This window comes from Rhinatrema bivittatum, chromosome 13 (assembly GCF_901001135.1).
Source record: "Rhinatrema bivittatum chromosome 13, aRhiBiv1.1, whole genome shotgun sequence".
In the NCBI taxonomy this organism is placed as follows: domain Eukaryota; kingdom Metazoa; phylum Chordata; class Amphibia; order Gymnophiona; family Rhinatrematidae; genus Rhinatrema; species Rhinatrema bivittatum.
Window position 1 is genome coordinate 83,301,009 of NC_042627.1, and position 20,649 is coordinate 83,321,657.

At 46.8% G+C, this 20,649-nt stretch overlaps 1 protein-coding gene across 1 annotated transcript in view; it reads right to left on the bottom strand.

The window, feature by feature from the left end:
- The window catches only part of RASGRF1 (Ras protein specific guanine nucleotide releasing factor 1), a 139,689-nt gene that overhangs the window by 21,172 nt on the left and 97,868 nt on the right, over positions 1–20,649 (bottom strand). The window contains 8 exon segments of the mRNA XM_029574978.1: positions 1,246–1,443; positions 1,741–1,825; positions 5,808–5,880; positions 5,883–5,910; positions 6,188–6,190; positions 9,564–9,621; positions 14,965–15,077; positions 19,573–19,679. Coding sequence (XP_029430838.1) covers positions 1,246–1,443; positions 1,741–1,825; positions 5,808–5,880; positions 5,883–5,910; positions 6,188–6,190; positions 9,564–9,621; positions 14,965–15,077; positions 19,573–19,679 — 665 coding nt within the window.

The window sequence follows — 20,649 nt, forward strand, 5'->3', positions numbered from 1 at the left end:
CCAAGTTTGAGAATATTAGTGTTTGTAAGGCAGTGTGGAATTCCTGTATCGTTAGCAGTGGTTTCAAGTGATGTAATATTCTCAGCTTGGCGTATCCTGTTTTGATTAATTTGTTTATATGCTTTTTCATGGTGAAGTTCTCATCGATCTGAATTCCTAGGTCTTATACTTGAACTGATGGAATAATATTAATAATTCCTAGGCTCAGAGTTGGCGGTTTGATTTTCATCTTATCTCTTCTTACCACACAATTTCGTTTTTTGGGGAGGGGGGGTGGTTTAGAGTTAGTTTTAAGTTGAGAAAGTTTTTGTTGTATGGCCTTCATGTATGTTGACAGAGACGACACGGTTTTTCAAATGTTTTGTTGAGAGGGATGTAGAATTGTATGTCATAAATGTATCAAGAGCACAAAACAGTGAGGCGAACTGAGCCATTATTACTTTTAATTCCTGGAAAAGAGCATTCTGCCAAGCCAACAGCTAATGGGGATAAAAACAAGGCTCAGGATACTGCTGAGCCCCTCAAATGCTTCACAAAATAAGAATGTTTTTAACTGCTTGTCAGAGGCGAGCTCTGATTCTGCAGTCAGGTCACTCATGGGTTAAATCTCCCATCTTCTGGATGTCCTGGACCACAGCTCTGTCCAGCTTTTCCACCGCCTTCCTGCCCGCTCACGCCACGCATTCCAGGAGCTCGGATATTATTCCTCTCTCATTACTGAGCCACGTCTCACTATCAGGGCTTAACGATACGGAGTTTATTGCTTAGACTATGAGCCCAGGTACCCACGGTCTCTCTCAACACTTTGTATACTTGTTCCCTTTATCTGCCTTGTTGGTTAAGGGTAACTTTGTATGATCTTTCTATTGTGCCTTTCTCCATTAATTTAATTCAATCCTTCGAGGGTGACAGCTCAAAACAATTGGCTTCTCTCCATCACTGCTTTACATCCCTGTCAATGTAGGACATGAGTTTCCCTCCTAATCCTTTTCCCTCCCACAGACTGATGTAGGACCTCTCTCTTCCTCCAAATATAGTCCCAGCCCCCAGTATACCTAAAACCCTCTTCATTACAACAGGTTTTGAGTGAAATCTGGTGATACTGTGTTTCTATGAAAAAATCAAGCTGCAGCACCTCTAGTGGCTGGAAGTCAGACCAGCAGAGGTCAATAGGCCTGCTAGGGTGAGTGAAAGCAGAGATCCCTCTGCCACTACTATGCAGAGGCAAAACTATGGCAGCATTACCTGCTTTGATACCTTCAGCCAGGTCTTCTTCAGCCGGAAGATGGCACTGCGGTTTAATGAGGATGTGATCTCCAGCACTGCATTGTAGTTGTGGAGGCACCGGCAGATGTCAGCTACTGCTACCCACTTCTCTAGGGCACTGCTCCGTGTGCTTGCATCTTCACTGTGCAGGATTTCTGAAGCTATCAAATTACTCATCTTAATGGAAAGAAAAGAAGAAACAGATTCAGATAAGGGAGACCCCGTGCCCTAGCCCACTCCTCAGAGATAGCTTTCTCACCCCAACCCCCCCATACAGAAAAGACGCCCTGCCCCACCTCAGAGCGGGAAGAGATCTGTTTGGCAGGTAACTGAGAGGTCTTTGAATATAGAGAAATGTACTTTTCTTACTGACTCTCTCCCCCTTCCTGTGTCTACCTTAATGCCCCCAGATTCCTCCAACATCCCCCATATTGCATTGCTGTCATAGCTTCTGGTGGGGCACATCAGACTCACATCATTGAAGTGTTTGGTTGTACTCATGATGTAGGGTGTTCTTTCATTCTTCTCTGGCTTCATCCAGCCTTGTCCGAAAAACTCCCTGCACAGACCAGAGAGCATTAAGTCAATTACATCCAATTCTTTGTTAATCTGAAAGCTTCAAAGGGAGGAACACAGGAAGGAGTGATTGAGTTCATGCCAGCTTTAGCATACTATAAGAGCGTCTAAGAACAGGGAAGTGAAGATTAGTGCGTGCTAGCTGAAATACAGTTCATAATTATTCATTATTCTTTATTTATGGGCATTTGACATTCCGCTTTTTATCATGAATGGCCTCAAAGCAGATTTTAAGAAGGTTACAATGGTATTAAATCAACAATTCTGTTTAAGGATCCTTATATTTATAATCTCTTTGTAATGTGTGTGTAGCATGGGATGAGCGAATGAAGCCTTGGCTGTACCAGGTAGAATATGCATAGATGGCGATGGCATAGTAACACTGCCTCCAGTCTCTGTCCTTATTCCAAATAACACAAAGCCCACGAAAGACAACAACAACAACATTAAATTCTCAGACACAATAACCGGCTGAGTATAGATAATATTCTGAAATCACCAGTTCAAGCTGCAGCTATGATCAAGAAGATGAATAGCATCAGGAAAGGGTTTGCAAGCAAGAGAGAGAGAGTCATTCCACCAAGACACAAGTCCTTGATGCAGCCACATTTTGAGTGCTGTGTGCCGGACGGCTCACCTCATCTCAGAAAGGACCCACAGAAAGGCAGGAGAGGTGAGCAGGCATCTAGATGAGGAGACTCAAATCAAGGACTCCTCCATCTGGGATTGGTCATTGTGGGGCTGCCAAAATCTGAGAACAGGAAATGTTGGAAGCTGTAGCAGAAACCGCACTGTGCATCAAGAAGGCCTGATGCTTGCTCAGCTGCCACACTAGTACTAAGGGCTATTTGGTCAGGCTGGGATGATATTTATTTATCTGAAATCTTAGATAAGAGCACTCAGAACTGTTGTAGCAGTTACGGTGGTCGTCAGTAATCCAAAGAGTAAGACTGTACATAGTAAGGCCTGTAAGAGGGAGGGACCTTTGTATTTGTCTGATTTAATAGCAATGTAGGATCCCCCAAGGCTCTTGCACTCTGCTGAAAGCTATCGCCTTGCAATCTCATCTTTGAAAGATGTGGACATTCTTCAGAAGTGCTTGGCCATGACTTCAAGCTGAAATCAGGAGATGTATATTCCTATAGGAGTCACAGGGCATGGATTTTTTTGTGAGGTGTAATGTTTGTTTCTTTAGTGGATGCTGGTTTTATTACTGGCTTTATTATTGGAATTTATTTTGTTTATGTTTTAATATGTAGTCTGCCTAGCAGACTGGGTCCAATATATGCGGAAAATATATTTGTTTAAAAAAAATAAAAAACCCTCAGACTGGCATCTGACCCTAAAATACAGCAAACCATAGGAAAATTGGTTCTTACCTGCTAATTTTCGTTCCTGTAATACCACAGACCAGTCCAGACCAGTGGGTTTTGCCTCCCTACCAGCACATGGAGTCAGAGAACAAAATTTTAGGGCACTGCTACTTAACCGAGAGGCCACCTACAGTCCCTAAGTATTGACCTGTACCCAAACCAAGATCAGTAAAAACCCCTTATAGAGAACAAAGGGTTGGATACCCCTTAACTATGAACTTTATTTGTCGAGAACCAAATACGCAGAGGAACAGAATCCTGCCCCACTAAGATAACCTCCAAGGGAAAAAGCTTTACTGATATTTGGCTGGAGAATCAGTCTTTCGGAGTCAACAGGGAGGGTCTCTGGACTGATCTGTGGTATTACAGGAACGAAAATTAGCAGGTAAGAACTAATTTTCCCCAGATCAGTCCAGACCAGTGGGATGAACCCAAACACCCCAAACCGGGCAGACACCTGAAAGACCCACGCGCAGAACACGCTCCCCAAAGGCCGGCTCGTCCTGCGCCCTGACATGCAGATGATAATGTCTGGTAAAGGTAGGAATTGAGTACCAATCACAGACTTTCATAAAATGAACCAATCAGAGCCCAGCATCTGACGTCATTTTATGGAAGTCTGTGATTGGACGCCTCCGTTTTGGCGCCATTTCTAGTTTCCTTTAAAATGTTTGGTTTTGCCGGCACTGCCCGCTCTCCTTGCTGAAAAATATCCTTAAAGCGCAAAGTGCTCAAGGTAATTATATACGATCATCTGTACTCCGGGTATGGCATTGTTCAGTGAATTGAGTGTGTTCTAAAAAAAAAATGTTTTACTCTCCGGGGAACATAGTTTTATTTTCTTAGACCTAATAATTTGTTCACTGCGGGGTTGATCCGATGCCGCTATAACGACCTGATTTTGTCTACCATTGCACTTTATTTCTAGCTGTTGTGTTATGAGTAATATACGTTCACACAGATTAAATAATTGTGTAATATCGGCTATTGAGTTAATAAGTTAAGTTTATAATTTCTGAATACACAATCTAGTCAAAAATTAAAGAAAAATTATCAGTACAATAATTGATATTTATTACTAATACATATAAATTTATGTTTGTTTAATTTTGATACTTAATCTTTAGTGGAATTTTGTTAAGGAGTATGCTGTCTCGAATATGAATATTCTATTGCTTTCTTTATTACATTAATTCTACTATTTAATTTGCGTACACCGTGTTTAAATGTCCTTTTGCGATGTGCAATTCATTGTATGGATCCATTGTTTTGAGTCTCCCCTATTTTAAATAATGTTTCTTTGTTACAGCATATGAATCCCGCTTTAAATACGTCCCTCCCGATGCAGCCGCGTTCGGCGAAACATGGGTCCGTGTCGGGGGCCCTGTTTTAATATTATGTCTCTTAAAGCAATGGAGTTGCCGCCAATAAAGTTTTGAAAATTTCACAACGTTGAAGTTGTTTTGGGACTCATTAAAATTTGCTGCGCTTCCCCCTTTTTCTCATTAATGGCTATGTAGGGCTGTCATTAAAGATAAATAAATGGGCCCTGTGCCATTCCCTCACCCACCCCCGCTCGAGCTATGCCCTGCTCACCCCCCAAATCCTTTAAATGTTAGAGAGAGATCTCCCATCCCGGTGTTTTCTAAAAGAAAAAAAAAATCTGACTGCTTCTCCCCCCCCCCCCGATAACTTATATTTTACTCCCGACACCTCCGCACTGCTTTGAGAGAGAGACAGTGCTGGGAGTGTAAATTTACATTAAGTTTACACTTCCAGCGCGGCTGCTAGCTCCCGGCACAAAGAGGCCACTAAATAGCCTCTATTTTTCTAACAGAACTATTTGCATGTAAATCCCAGTGGAAAAATAGCAAGGGCAAAGTCACAAAGTATATTAGTCCCTAGAGGTCCTAGCAGAAATGCAGGCACTCATGCAGCGGCTCAGTGTCACAGGCTACGCATTCCTGCAGAAATGCAGGCACTCATGCAGCGGCTCAGTGTCGTAGGCTACGCTTTCCTGCAGAAATGCAGGCACTCATGCAACGGCTCAGTGTCGTAGGCTACGCATTGCTGTAGAAATGCAAGCACTCATGCAACAGCTCAGTGTCGTAGGCTACGCATTCCTGCGGAAATGCAGGCACTCATGCAGCGGCTCAGTGTAGTAGGCTACGCTTTCCTGCAGAAATGCAGGCACTCATGCAGCGGCTCAGTGTCGTAGGCTACGCTTTCCTGCAGAAATGCAAGCACTCATGCAGCGGCTCAGTGTCGTAGGCTACGCTTTCCTGCGGAAATGCAGGCACTCATGCAATGGCTCAGTGTCGTAGGCTACGCTTTCCTGCAGAAATGCAGGCACTCATGTAGGTGGCTTAGTCTCACAGGCTAGGTGCTGCTCCTGTTGGCTGGATTGGTGCAGTAGGTTAGTGGTGTGGGTGTGGGGCACCATCTGAAACTTAGAAGGCAAGATGCTTGGGCAGTCAACATGCTGGTAGCTATTTAGAGTCTTGCAATATTTCTGGGCACAGCCTGGAAAGTTCAGACATAGACTGAGTGTACGAGAGAGGAGACAGGAAAGAATTGGCAATTCTTACTCACTCGTATGGGATCTTTTTAAAGATGAGGTGATCCAGCAGTGTCAGCTGCTCTGCGATTTCCAGTGCTGAGTGGCTTCGAAGGGTTCAGCTTTGCCCCCCTCACTCTGAGGAAAATGAATTGCATTATTAGAATAAAGAGACCGAGCCATCCCTCTGTCCCTGCAGGCAGGGAAGCAGATTATCAGCTCCTCAGAAGGCTTTAATAATCCACCATGATAACTGGCCTGAGTTTTCTCTCTTTCTAGATTTAGTTTAAACCTTGGATTCTGGGGCCAAATTTACTTTCAGGTAAGACTAGGACAGCAGAAGTGCACCAAGGTGTAACCCCCCCTTTCAGGATTGCATCTCCATGCTGCATGGAAAGGGTTAAACAGACTCTACCATCTATGAGGCACAGCTACAGAAGAGCAGATCAGATTTTTAATGGACAATAAGTTTTTCCAAGAAGTCAGCCTACATCTCTTTTATTGCCAATAAAATCAACAGAATCGGATCTCAGGATTCAGGCTCTGTCTATCCCTTTGCTCCTGTGACCTCCGATTCAGCAGCATCTTGGTAAAAAGCTGTAATCTGCCTTTGCTAGTGCTTCTGGATCTCCTGGAGCACATCTCTAAGTAATCATGAGCAAATAATAAGCAAACATTGATATAAAAACTTTCACACCAGGAGGGAAAAAGGAGGCACTGCCTGCAGGGTCACAGGTCGCATCCACTGCCATTTCCACTCACCAGTGGCCCTGGGCAAGCACAGGTTTGTTGTTGGGTTTTTGTTTTTTTTAATATAATCTGTTTGAGTCAGAAACAGTGTATAACATCACAATGAACCATTAAAGACAATAACCTCACCAGTGTAACAGTTCAATGCTGACAATAAAGGCAGGACTCGAGTGGTTTCCATTGTGTTTTCTGCCCACAATCACACAGGGAAGACTTCAGGTCCATCACATAAAGAATTTAACAGGTAAATAACAAAACTCTCATAAATGCAGAGAAAACCAAATAATTAAGATGGAGTGTGAAACCAAACGCCAAAGCTGGAAATAAGGTCTGAGGGCCGGCATGCGTTTAGGATCAGATAATTCTTTCCCTTTAATAGATTCCACTCATGCTTGTGTATTCCAATAAAGTGGACCACAGTTTAAATGCTGGCAGATCGTCTGAGTTCCAGAACTGCAGAATAATTTTATCTAGCAAAAGTGACACTGCCAAAAATCTCCATCCGCCCTTCGGCAAGGACAAATCGCTATCAGAAAGATGTAAATAAACTATTTTGCCAGACCAGATTATTGAGCTACAGAGGACCTTTTCCAAATAGGTACATATCTGAGACCTATAAGATTACAATTTGTGACATTCTGTAAACATGTGACAAAATGTTCTTGATTGTTGCACATCAAATGTAGGTCTATGTCCCATAGCTTGATTTTTGCTCCCAGTGCTCTGGTAAGCTAAATCCAGTAAATTATTTTAATTGAATCTCCCTCATGTTGGCAGAAGATAAATATCTGTAGACGAAAATGCCTCTCAAATATCTGAGCCATCCAAGTCCAATCCCAGATCATTGCCCCAGTTGGATGCCAGTTTGAGCAAATGTGAGGTCTGCAAATTATTTTTAAGCATTAATATCCAGGTTGAAATCTTATTGAAATTAGGAGAAGTCAAAAAAGGAATTATCTTCACCTGAGAAATGCAAACATCCCATTGTTCCTCTGCCCAATTGCAAGCAATAACGTCGAGCTTGTAAATAAGCTAAATAACGAGAGGGTTGAAGATTCCATTGATCTTGGAGGTGCGAAAGTGAACAATTAGTTGCCCCAAACTATACAGACCAAGATGATTGTCTCTAATCTAGCTGGAAAGTCGGGATTACCTGAAGATCTGGCCATTTCCCTTCCCATTGATTGTCTCCACCATGTCCACGCCCTACACATGGCTTGCAACCAAAAGGTAGAACCTTGTAAAGATTCCAGTTTACCCCTTGAAAGGTGAAGTAAATTAGCAGGGTTATAGCGACAAATCCATTCTGAAAACAAATGTTCTGAATTGTATTTAACCCCCAAGACCACCCATTCCTGGATGAAGCAGAGCAGACATGCCACATTATACAAGCGGGCAGGGGCGGCTCTATAATGAGGCAGCAGCAAAAATGCCACACCCAACCCCAGATACACATTTTGCTACAGATTGACTGGGGCCCCACTCCCCACCGACTGCCAAAAAATTAGGAGGTCCCGCGTGCTGCCGGTGGAGCCCAAGCCACCAGCAGCAGAAGCAGAGGAAGCCCTGGGTGCCACCAGCAGAGCCCAACCTGCTGGCAGACAAAAATGAAGAGCAGGCCCCATCATTGGCCAAAGAAGGAAAAGATCAGCGGCTGCCAGCAGCCAAAAGAAAAAAAGAAGATAGAGCACAGGTGAGTGAGGTGCGTTTGTTGCATTCCAAAAGATCAATGGCCCAATTTCTGGGGAGAGATTAAATGATTCATTTTCATTTTAAAAAGACAACACTTTTTTTTTTTTTTATCAACAAAGCTCCCATTCTGCACAAAATCAGCTTGGACCCCACTGTACTAAAATGTAAGCGTATAATCACGAAAGAGTGATTAGTAAGGGAGATTTCAGCCATCTCGCTTTTGGAAAGGAAGTCAAACAAAGAGAGAATTAGCGAAGGTTATGCAGACATGAAAAGAAATAAAATTCACCATCATGTGCATGAATTGTACACCAAGAATGTAAGAGATATCGTTCTTTGGTCAGGAAGCCAATTTCTACATTGACGGGTTTTTGGGTTTTTTTTGGCATCTTAGAGGGTAGAGAAAGATTTAAGGGGATGTCAGATACACTGAAAGTTATCCTGCCAGCTGTCAGATAGAATCAGTAGAGTGGCTGCACCACTGAATACCCAGCCAACGTCCATCAGGTGGATACCTTCATTTTATTTATTCATTTTATTTAAAATCCTTCTGTTCCTTCTGTACTGGCTAGATGGATTACATAACAACAAAGAGCTAAGCTTGTAAACCAGCCAGTGGCTGAATAATCCCCCCTTAGTATTTTCTCGGGGTCAATACTTCATTGAAATTAAAGCTTTTAGTACTAAGAAAAATCTTCAAATGGATCCAGCTGGCAAGTAAGGAGTTAGCTGGACAAATTTATGGGGGCAAACCCCCGCCCCCCTCGCCCGCTGGGTGGTTAAATAGCTGCTGAATAATTGTGTATTCTGGGGGGAGATCATTTCTTCACGTCTACACTGTATGTTCATGCACAGGAGGAGATGATGCAAGATACAAAACTACTCTGCTATCCAGAAAGGTTTTAGCAAATTTTCATAGAGAAAATGGCCTGGCTATCTGTGCATCTTGCTGCCACTAAATGCCCAAATCAGTAGTGGTATAGCCCATTGACTGAGAGAGAGCTTTATCCCTCCACACTGGAGGCCAGGGCAGAAACCGAGAAGGGGGCCCAGCAGCAGGAAGCATCCTGCAGCTCTGCAGCACGGGCATCACGCCCCTTCTGACACTGGGACCATGGGCTATTATGCTGCTGACCCCCCCGCAAAAGAACTGGCCCTGGTTATGTTACTTAGGGCTCCTTGTTTAATCTAACAGCCTTTCAAAGTGCCTAGTTACACGTGCAGTTATAAAGCACAGCACTGGGAAATAGTAACCCGGAATTATAATATTAAATTGAACTGGAATTCCAAGTCTCCCTGTTGAAGAACAGTGACAGGAGGAGCTGAGTCCATTCAGAGAAGCTCCTCACCTGTAGGATCTCCTCCAGCGTGATCTGATTGTCTCCTGGATCCTCCTGTGTCAGCGTCCTGTGGAACACAAGAACAATGAGATTTAACAGACAGAAAAGGGCAAATAGGCACAGCTGCACTAGAACTAGCAGAGAAATACAGCTGTGGAGATAGAGCCCCATGGCTAAGTTTATGGAGCATTTAAGGGGAGCGATGCGGCCCCGCCCCTGCCTCCTCTCCTGTGCTGTGATTGGATGCCACGGGGAGAGGAGGCAGGGAATAGAAGGTCTGTGCGGAGCCCCTGCCTCCTCTCCTGTGCTGTGATTGGACGCCACGGGGAGAGGAGGCAGGGAATAGAAGGTCCGTGCGGAGCCCCTGCCTCCTCTCCTGTGCTGTGATTGGACGCCACGGGGAGAGGAGGCAGGGAATAGAAGGTCTGTGCGGAGCCCCTGCCTCCTCTCCTGTGCTGTGATTGGACGCCACGGGGAGAGGAGGCAGGGAATAGAAGGTCCGTGCGGAGCCCCTGCCTCCTTTCCTGTGCTGTGATTGGACGCCACGGGGAGAGGAGGCAGGGAATAGAAGGTCCGTGCGGAGCCCCTGCCTCCTCTCCTGTGCTGTGATTGGACGCCACGGGGAGAGGAGGCAGGGAATAGAAGGTCCGTGCGGAGCCCCTGCCTCCTTTCCTGTGCTGTGATTGGTTGCCACGGGGAGAGGAGGCAGGGAATAGAAGGTCCGTGCGGAGCCCCTGCCTCCTTTCCTGTGCTGTGATTGGTTGCCACGGGGAGAGGAGGCAGGGAATAGAAGGTCTGTGCGGAGCCCCTGCCTCCTCTCCTGTGCTGTGATTGGACGCCACGGGGAGAGGAGGCAGGGAATAGAAGGTCTGTGCGGAGCCCCTGCTTCCTTTCCTGTGCTGTGATTGGACGCCACGGGGAGAGGAGGCAGGGAATAGAAGGTCTGTGCGGAGCCCCTGCCTCCTTTCCTGTGCTGTGATTGGACGCCACGGGGAGAGGAGGCAGGGAATAGAAGGTCCGTGCGGAGCCCCTGCCTCCTTTCCTGTGCTGTGATTGGACGCCACGGGGAGCGGAGGCAGGGAATAGAAGGTCTGTGCGGAGCCCCTGCCTCCTCTCCTGTGCTGTGATTGGATGCCACGGGGAGAGGAGGCAGGGATAGCGCACATCTCCAGCAGCAATGACGATCTGGGTCCCGCTCCTTTGCTGGGCCAGGGTTCTGCTGGGCAGCACAGAAAAAGAAAAACTGGGAGGGGAAAGCCTTAGAAGGGGGAAGGAGAGGAGAAATACACACATGGAGGGAGAGGGGAAAGCTACAGAGGAGCTGAGGGGGGGAGGAAGAGGCACAAGGGAAGGGGAAGAGAGAGAAAGAGGGGAATGGGAGAGAGGAAGCACAGGAGAGGGAAAGGGGAGAGAGGACGAGAGAGAGGGGAAAAGAGGATGGTACAGGGAAGGAAAGAAGGAAGAGAGGGCATAAGGAATGAGAGATATGAAAGAACATAAGAACATAAGAACCTGCCATACTGGGTCAGACCAAGGGTCCATCAAGCCCAGCATCCTGTTTCCAACAGAGGCCAATCCAGGCCATAAGAACCTGGCAAGTACCCAAACACTAAGTCTATTCCATGTAACCATTGCTAATGGCAGTGGCTATTCTCTAAGTGAACTTAATAGCAGGTAATGGACTTCTCCTCCAAGAACTTATCCAATCCTTTTTTAAACACAGCTACACTAACTGCACTAACCACATCCTCTGGCAACAAATTCCAGAGTTTAATTGTGCGTTGAGTAAAAAAGAACTTTCTCCGATTAGTTTTAAATGTGCCACATGCTAACTTCATGGAGTGTCCCCTAGTCTTTCTACTATCCGAAAGAGTAAATAACCGATTCACATCTACCCGTTCTAGACCTCTCATGATTTTAAACCCCTCTATCATATCCCCCCTCAGTCGTCTCTTCTCCAAGCTGAAAAGTCCTAACCTCTTTAGTCTTTCCTCATAGGGGAGCTTTTCCATTCCCCTTATCATTTTGGTTGCCCTTCTCTGTACCTTCTCCATCGCAACTATATCTTTTTTGAGATGCGGCGACCAGAATTGTACACAGTATTGAAGGTGCGGTCTCACCATGGAGTGATACAGAGGCATTATGACATTTTCCGTTTTATTCATCATTCCTTTTCTAATAATTCCCAACATTCTGTTTGCTTTTTTGACTGCCGCAGCACACTGTACCGACGATTTCAATGTGTTATCCACCATGACACCTAGATCTCTTTCTTGGGTTGTAGCACCTAATATGGAACCTAACATCGTGTAATTATAGCATGGGTTATTTTTCCCTATATGCATCACCTTGCACTTATCCACATTAAATTTCATCTGCCATTTGGATGCCCAATTTTCCAGTCTCACAAGGTCTTCCTGCAATTTATCACAATCTGCTTGTGATTTAACTACTCTGAACAATTTTGTGTCATCTGCAAATTTGATTATCTCACTCGTCGTATTTCTTTCCAGATCATTTATAAATATATTGAAAAGTAAGGGTCCCAATACAGATCCCTGAGGCACTCCTCTGTCCACTCCCTTCCACTGAGAAAATTGCCCATTTAATCCTACTCTCTGTTTCCTGTCTTTTAGCCAGTTTGCAATCCACGAAAGGACATCGCCACCTATCCCATCAATTTTTACTTTTCCTAGAAGCCTCTCATGAGGAACTTTGTCAAACGCCTTCTGAAAATCCAAGTATACTATATCTACCGGTTCACCTTTATCCACATGTTTATTAACTCCTTCAAAAAAGTGAAGCAGATTTGTGAGGCAAGACTTGCCCTGGGTAAAGCCATGCTGACTTTGTTCCATTAAACCATGTCTTTCTATATATTCTGTGATTTTGATGTTTAGAACACTTTCCACTATTTTTCCTGGCACTGAAGTCAGGCTAACCGGTCTGTAGTTTCCAGGATCACCCCTGGAGCCCTTTTTAAATATTGGGGTTACATTTGCTATCCTCCAGTCTTCAGGTACAATGGATGATTTTAATGATAAGTTACAAATTTTTACTAATAGGTCTGAAATTTCATGTTTTAGTTCCTTCAGAACCCTGGTGTGTATACCATCCGGTTCAGGTGATTTACTACTCTTCAGTTTGTCAATCAGGTCTACCACATCTTCTAGGTTCACCGTGATTTGATTCAGTCCATCTGAATCATTGCCCATGAAAACCTTCTCCATTACGGGTACCTCCCCAACATCCTCTTCAGTAAACACCGAAGCAAACAAATCATTTAATCTTTCCGCGATGGCCTTATCTTCTCTAAGTGCCCCTTTAACCCCTCGATCATCTAACTGTCCAACTGACTCCCTCACAGTCTTTCTGCTTCGGATATATTTTAAAAAGTTTTTACTGTGAGTTTTTGCCTCTACAGCCAACTTCTTTTCAAATTCTCTCTTAGCCTGTCTTATCAATGTCTTACATTTAACTTACCAATGTTTATGCATTATCCTATTTTCTTCTGTTGGAGCCTTCTTCCAATTTTTGAATGAAGATCTTTTGGCTAAAATAGCTTCTTTCACCTCCCCTTTTAACCATGCCAGTAATCGTTTTGCCTTCTTTCCACCTTTCATAATGTGTGGAATACATCTGGACTGTGCTTCTAGGATGGTATTTTTTAACAATGACCACGCCTCTTGGACATTTTGTACTTTTGTAGCTGCTCCTTTCAGTTTTTTTCTAACAATTTTTCTCATTTTATCAAAGTTTCCCTTTTGAAAGTTTAGCACGAGAGCCTTGGATTTGCACACTGTTCCTTTTCCAGTCATTAATTCAAATTTGATCATATTATGATCACTATTGCCAAGCGGCCCCACCACAGTTACCTCTCTCACCAAGTCCTGTGCTCCACTGAGAATTAGATCTAAAATTGCTCCCTCTCTCGTCGGTTCCTGAACCAATTGCTCCATAAAGCTATCATTTATTCCATCCAGGAACCTTATCTCTCTAGCGTGACCCGATGATACATTTACCCAGTCTATATTGGGGTAATTGAAGTCTCCCATTATTACTGCACTACCAATTTGGTTAGCTTCCCTAATTTCTCTTAGCATTTCACTGTCCATCTCACCATCTTGACCAGGTGGACGGTAGTATACCCCTATCACTATAGTCTTCCCCGACACACAAGGGATTTCTACCCATAAAGATTCAATTTTGTATTTAGTCTCATGCAGGATGTTTATCCTGTTGGACTCTATGCCATCCCGGACATAAAGCGCCACACCTCCTCCCGACTGCTCCTCTCTGTCATTGCGATATAATTTGTACCCCGGTATAGCACTGTCCCATTGGTTATCCTCTTTCCACCATGTCTCTGAGATGCCAATTAAGTCTATGTCTTCATTCACTGCTATACATTCTAATTCTCCCATCTTACTTCTTAGACTTCTGGCATTAGCATACAAACATTTCAAAGTGTGTTTTTTGTTTGTATTTTCATTCTGCTTTTTAATTGATAGGGATAAGTTAGAATTTTTTAGCTCAGGTGAGTTTTTAGTTACAGGCACTTGGACTACTTTTCTAATTATTGGAACCTCACTGTCGGGATTCCCTAATTCTAATGCATCATTAGTATCCTTTAAAGATACCTCTCTCCGAACCATGCGCTGCTGAGCGACTGTCGGCTTTCCCCTTTGTTCGGTACACACAGGATGTACAGGATGTACAGGGGATATACAAGCCCAGTGTCGGTACACACAGGATATACAGGGGATATATAGGCCCAATGTCAGTACACACAGGATGTACAGGGGATATACTGGCCCAATGTCGGTACACACAGGATGTACAGGGGATATACAGGCCCAGTGTCAGTACACACAGGATGTACAGGGGATATACAGGCCCAATGTCGGTACATACAGGATGTACAGGTGATATACAGGCCCAATGTCGGTACATACAGGATGTACAGGGGATATACAGGCCCAGTGTTGGTACACACAGGATATACAGGGGATATACAGGCCCAGTGTCGGTACACACAGGATATACAGGGGATAAAGAGGCCCAATGTCGGTACACACAGGATGTACAGGGGATTTACAATTCTAAGGTAGGTACACACAGGATGTACAGGGGATATACAGGTCCAATGTCGGTACGCACAGGATGTACAGGGGATATACAGGCCCAGTGTCAGTACACACAGGATGTACAGGGGATATACAGGCCCAGTGTCGGTACGCACAGGATGTACAGGGGATATACAGGCCCAGTGTCGGTACGCACAGGATGTACAGGGGATATACAGGCCCAGTGTCGGTACGCACAGGATGTACAGGGGATATACAATTCTAAGGTAGGTACACAGAGGGTGTACAGGGAATGCAGAACATTGATTAGATGGAGATTTTACCTGACGATATTGGCTGCTGCTTTTCGTTCTTGTGTTAACAGTTCTGGGTCATGAATGACATCCTCCAGGAAGCCAATCACCCTGCACTTCAGTTCCTCATTAGCTTCAAAATCCTGAGAGAAAGGAAAAGATAACGTGGGAGATGAGAGTTAGAGATGGGGAAAGACAGAAGGCAACATGGGAAAGTTGAGCAGGAATCCCCTCTCCACCAGCTGCTACCCCTGTCTTTGCATCATTTCCCCTTCCCCTGCCTGTACCACGAGAGCAGGAGGGGCTTTTCCTGTTCCTAATGATGCTGCAGTACAGCGCCAGCTCCCAGAGCTGGAGCAGGAAGCAAGGAGGTGGGAAAGAATGATGCAAGGACCGGGGCATTATTTCCCAGCTAAAGCAAAGTTGCTTACCTGTAACAGGTGTTCTCCTAGGACAGCAGGATGTTAGTCCTCAGGAATTCCACCTACCATCCAACATCCTGCTGTCCTAGGAGAACACCTGTTCTTACCTGTTACAGGTAAGCAACTTTGCTTTCTCCTAAGACAGACAAGATGGCAGTCCTCACATGTGGGTGAATCCCTAGCTGCAGGCTGGACCAGAGACCAATGGGACCAACAGGCACAACAACAGGGATGCTGTTGGTAACATTGGGAACAGCCTGAACCCAAAATAGGGCCATAGGTAGGAAGAGTTGGGTTCACAGCTGAAAGATTTCTGAGGACAGAGTAGCTGAATCTCCTATCAGGACAGCTGTCCCTGTCCAGGCAATAATGAGCAGTGAAGGTTTGGCGAGAACTCCAAGTCACAGCCTTGCAGATCTCCCCCATGGGAACTGCACGCAGGTGAGCCATGGCCCTAACAGAATGAGCTGTGAGGTGGCCCTCCAGTTGCAATCCCACCTGGTCACAGCAGAAGGCGATGCATTCAGCTAGGTGGAAAGAGTCTGCTTAGTAACAGCCATACCCAGCCTGTTGGAGTCATAAGAGACAAACAGCTGGGCGGATTGCCTATGGCCTGCTGTCCAGTCCAGGTAGAAGGCCAAAGCCCTCTTACAATCCAGTGTATGCCGCGCCCTTTCCCCTGGTTGGAATGAGGCCCAGGGCAAAAAGTGGGTAGGACAATGGACTGGTTAAGGTGAAATTCAGTAACCACTTTCAGCAGGAACTTAGGGTGCGTGCGTAGGGCCACCTGGTCATGGAAGAACCTTGTATAGGGCGGATAAGTTACCAAGGCATGCAGCTCACTGACCCTGCATGCCGACGTGATCACTATCAGGAATATGACCTTCCAGGTCAAATGCGCAGCAGCTCAAACAGCAGCTTCATCAACTGGGCCAGGACACTGCAGGGCTCTTAGGGGAGGCCACAGTTGAAGCAATCCATGCATGAAATGCCTTACAAGAGGTTGCACCGAGATGGGTGACACATCCACCATCTGGTGGTACGCGCCTATGGCACTCGGGGGTACCCAGAATTGATTTTAAGCCCGGTCTCCGAAAGGTGCAGCAGGTAATCTAGGAGTTCCTGGGTCGGACAGGAGAAGAGGTATAGGCCCTTCTGCTCACACCAGATTGTAAACCTCCTCCACTTCAAAGCATAAGACTTCCTGGAGGAAGGCTTTCTTGAGGCTACCAGGACCTGAGACACATCCTCTGTGAGGTCAAAAGGCTGCAGGATCAACCTTTCAACATCCAGGCCATGAGAGACAGGGTCCGGAGGTTGGGGTGCTACAATCTGCCCTGATCCTGTGCGAGGAGTTCTGGGGCAGTCCCCAGATGGATCAATTCCTGCTGGGAGAGATTCCACAGAAGTGGGAATCAGATTTGCTAATGGGGGGCTATGAGGACCATGGTCCCCCAGTCCTGGTGAAGCTTTAAGAACGTCTTCATCACCAACGGAAGTGGAGGGTACGCATACAGGAGGCCCTGTCCCCAATGGAGAACAAAGGCATCCATGGCTGGCTGGCCGTCTGACCTGTCCAGGGAGCAGTACTGAGGAACTTTCCTGTTGCAGGGGGAGGCAACAGATTCATGTCTGAGGTTCCCCAGAGATGAAAGATCCGGTCCGACACCTCCTGCTTCAGGGACCACTTGTGGGGCTGGAAGGTGCGACTTAGCCTGTCTGCTAGGATGTTCTCCACACCAGCCAAGTACACTGCCTGGTGCAACATCCCCTGAGACAGGGCCCAACTCCAGATCTGCACTGCTTCCTGACAAAGGAGGAAGGACTTGGTGCCCCCCACTTCTTGTTTATGTACCACATCGCCACCTGATTGTCTGTCCGAATAAGGATCACCTTGCTGGAGGGCCAACCTTGGAAGGCCCACAAGGCATACCGGATCACCTTCAGTTCCAAGACGTTTATCTGGCTCTGAGCTTCTTTAGCGGTCCACAGACCTTGGGTGAGGAGGCCCTCTATATGGGCACCCCAGCCCAGGTGGGACGCATCTGTGGTAAGCACAACCTGGTGAGGGGGAGCCTGAAAAGGCAACCCCTGCTCTAGATGGATGGGAACATCCACTAAGCCAGGGAAGCCCTGAGAGAGGGGGAAACCTGGATGCAGACCTGAAGGCCCTGGGTGGCCTGCCGCCATTGGGAGAGTAGGGTCCACTGGGCTCAACACATATGCAGGGGGGCAAACATGGTGACATGGACCATCGCGGCTATGTGCCCCAGAGGCTGCAGCATACACCGCACCGCGGTGGTGGACCTCCTCCGCCAGGATTAGCAGTGCATGTGCCCTGATTTGGGGCAAAAAAGGCCTTCGCCTGTGTCACATCCAACATGGCTCCTATGAAATCCAGCCGTGAGGATGGACAGAGATTGGATTATGGGTAACTGATTAGAAACCCCAGGCTGGGCATGCTCAGTGCGTCAGTCAAAGACTTTGACATAAGGCGTGAAGAGAGACCCCGCATGGACACGTGGATAGTGGCAGGCTGGGCATGCTCAGTGCGTCAGTCGAAGACTTTGACATAAGGACTGAAGAGAGACCCCACATGGACGCCTGGATAGTGGCAGGCTGGGCATGCTCAGTGCGCCAGTCAAAGACTTTGACATAAGGACTGAAGAGAGACCCCGCATGGACACGTGGATAGTGGCAGGCTGGGCATGCTCAGTGCGCCAGTCAAAGACTTTGACATAAGGACTGAAGAGAGACCCCGCATGGATGCGTGGATAGTGGCAGGCTGGGCATGCTCAGTGCGCCAGTCAAAGACTTTGACATAAGGACTGAAGAGGGACCCCGCATGGACACGTGGATAGTGGCAGGCTGGGCATGCTCAGTGCTTTAGTCAAAGACTTTGACATAAGGACTGAAGAGAGACCCCGCATGGACGCGTGGATAGTGGCAGGCTGGGCATGCTCAGTGCGCCAGTCAAAGACTTTGACATAAGGACTGAAGAGAGACCCCGCATGGACGTGTGGATAGTGGCAGGCTGGGCATGCTCAGTGCTTCAGTCAAAGACTTTGACATAAGGAGTGAAGAGAGACCCCGCTTGGACGCGTGGATAGTGGCAGGCTGGGCATGCTCAGTGCGCCAGTCAAAGACTTTGACATAAGGAGTGAAGAGAGACCCTGCATGGACACGTGGATAGTGGCAGGCTGGGCATGCTCAGTGCGCCAGTCAAAGACTTTGACATAAGGAGTGAAGAGAGACCCCGCATGGACTCGTGGATAGTGGCAGGCTGGGCATGCTCAGTGCGCCAGTCAAAGACTTTGACATAAGGAGTGAAGAGAGACCCCGCATGGACGCGTGGATAGTGGCAGGCTGGGCATGCTCAGAGCGCCAGTCAAAGACTTTGACATAAGGACTGAAGAGAGACCCCGCATGGATGTGTGGATAGTGGCAGGCTGGGCATGCTCAGTGCATCAGTCAAAGACTTTGACATAAGGAGTGAAGAGAGACCCCGCATGGACGCCTGGATAGTGGCAGGCTGGGCATGCTCAGTGCGCCAGTCAAAGACTTTGACATAAGGACTGAAGAGAGACCCCGCATGGATAGTGGCAGGCTGGGCATGCTCAGTGCTTCAGTCAAAGACTTTGACATAAGGACTGAAGAGAGACCCCGCATGGACGCGTGGATAGTGGCAGGCTGGGCATGCTCAGTGCGCCAGTCAAAGACTTTGACATAAGTTTTCCGTGCCGGGCTCCATCAGATGATGGCTCCCATTTGTGAGGACTGACATCCTGCTTCTCCTAGGAGAAATTTATCCTACAGAAAAAGCAGGAGCAGAGTGCAGTCTGGATGTACCCACAGGCAAGTCTCATAAGGGAAGTATATGCAGAATTTGAAAATTACTCTCATAACTTTAGATTTATTACTTAGGAGTAATAAATAGGATTACTGAATAGGGTGGCCCCATTAGTGAAGGTGCAACATGTACCTGAGTTTATTTGGACACCTGTTTCAGGGTGTGACACATGAATGAGGTGTTTGGACATCCAATATGAAGGAGTGGCACAAACCTAAGTGTGTTTGCACACCTGTGAGGATGTAACATACCTGAGTATGTCAGGACACTCGTGAATGAGTGACACATACCTGAGTGTGACTGTATACCTATCTGTGGGTGTGACATACCTGAGCGTGTTTGCACAACTGTGAGGATGTGACATACCTGAGCGTGTTTGGACACCCAGTGTCTCAGGACATTCAGGACTCTGTTGGTAGCTGCTCTGCGAATGACAAATTCTTTGTCCCCATTCCTCTGATCTGGAGGAAAACCTGCGAGATTTGTAAGTATTGGGGTAAAGAAAACCTTGAAAGCAAAATTAATTTCTTTGGCAAAAAGGTTAGGCCTATCAGCAGAAGCATGGAGTAATCTTGATATAAATGTGGAAGCAGTGAGATGTTTCCTTATGTGCATCCCAAGTCAGAGCAGCAGGTGCAGACAGATCTGAGACATCCATACTATCAGACTATGAATTTGGAGGATCTGTTCCTGTTCATACCCAGATCAGTGCAGGCTCCTGGATTTTGCCTCCCTGCCAGCAGATGGAGACAGAGAGAGTCTCACTGACACTGTACATAACCCAGTGTGCCTCCTGCACTCCCTCAGTATTTCTCTGTCTGCTGGAGACAGAGAAGTGCAATAGCCTGCAGTCCAGATATAAAAAGAAGGGGATTGAGAATTTACTTTAGGGTATTCCTCCCAAGAGGTTGTTCGGTCCTGGTGGGGCTATCCCTCTTGGTTCTGAGGAGGACGAGCAGGGGGTCAGCCTTTTGCTGCCGGAAGTGTATATTTGTTGGGGCCAGTTCCCTCCCACCCAGCCACAGCTCTTCTGCCACTGGGAAGCACCCCTTTTTCCTTCTTGGCTTTTGATTAAAGTTTAGAAAAGAAAGAGAAGGAGAGCGGCAGTGTTTTAGCAGCCGGGGAGGCTGCGGGTGGAGCTTGCAGTGCTCGGTAGCTATTGGGACGGTAGTTTCTTGGGCGGCAGTGCCTGGTTGCCACACGGTTAGGCCTCCTTTTTCCCGACGTGGTGCTTGCGAGATGGCATACAACAGTGCTTGCCGATCATGCGGTGATGTGCAGGCGCACGTGTGTGGCTTTTCCAGTTCCAGGCTTTGCTCCCGATACCTCTCTGGTGGAGAGGGCGGGTTGGGGCCGGCAGAAGCCTTGCCGGAGTGGCAGCCTAAGCAGAAGATAGACACGGGAGTGCCTTTGAAGTCGGCAGACCCTCCCCCACCAGGCGTG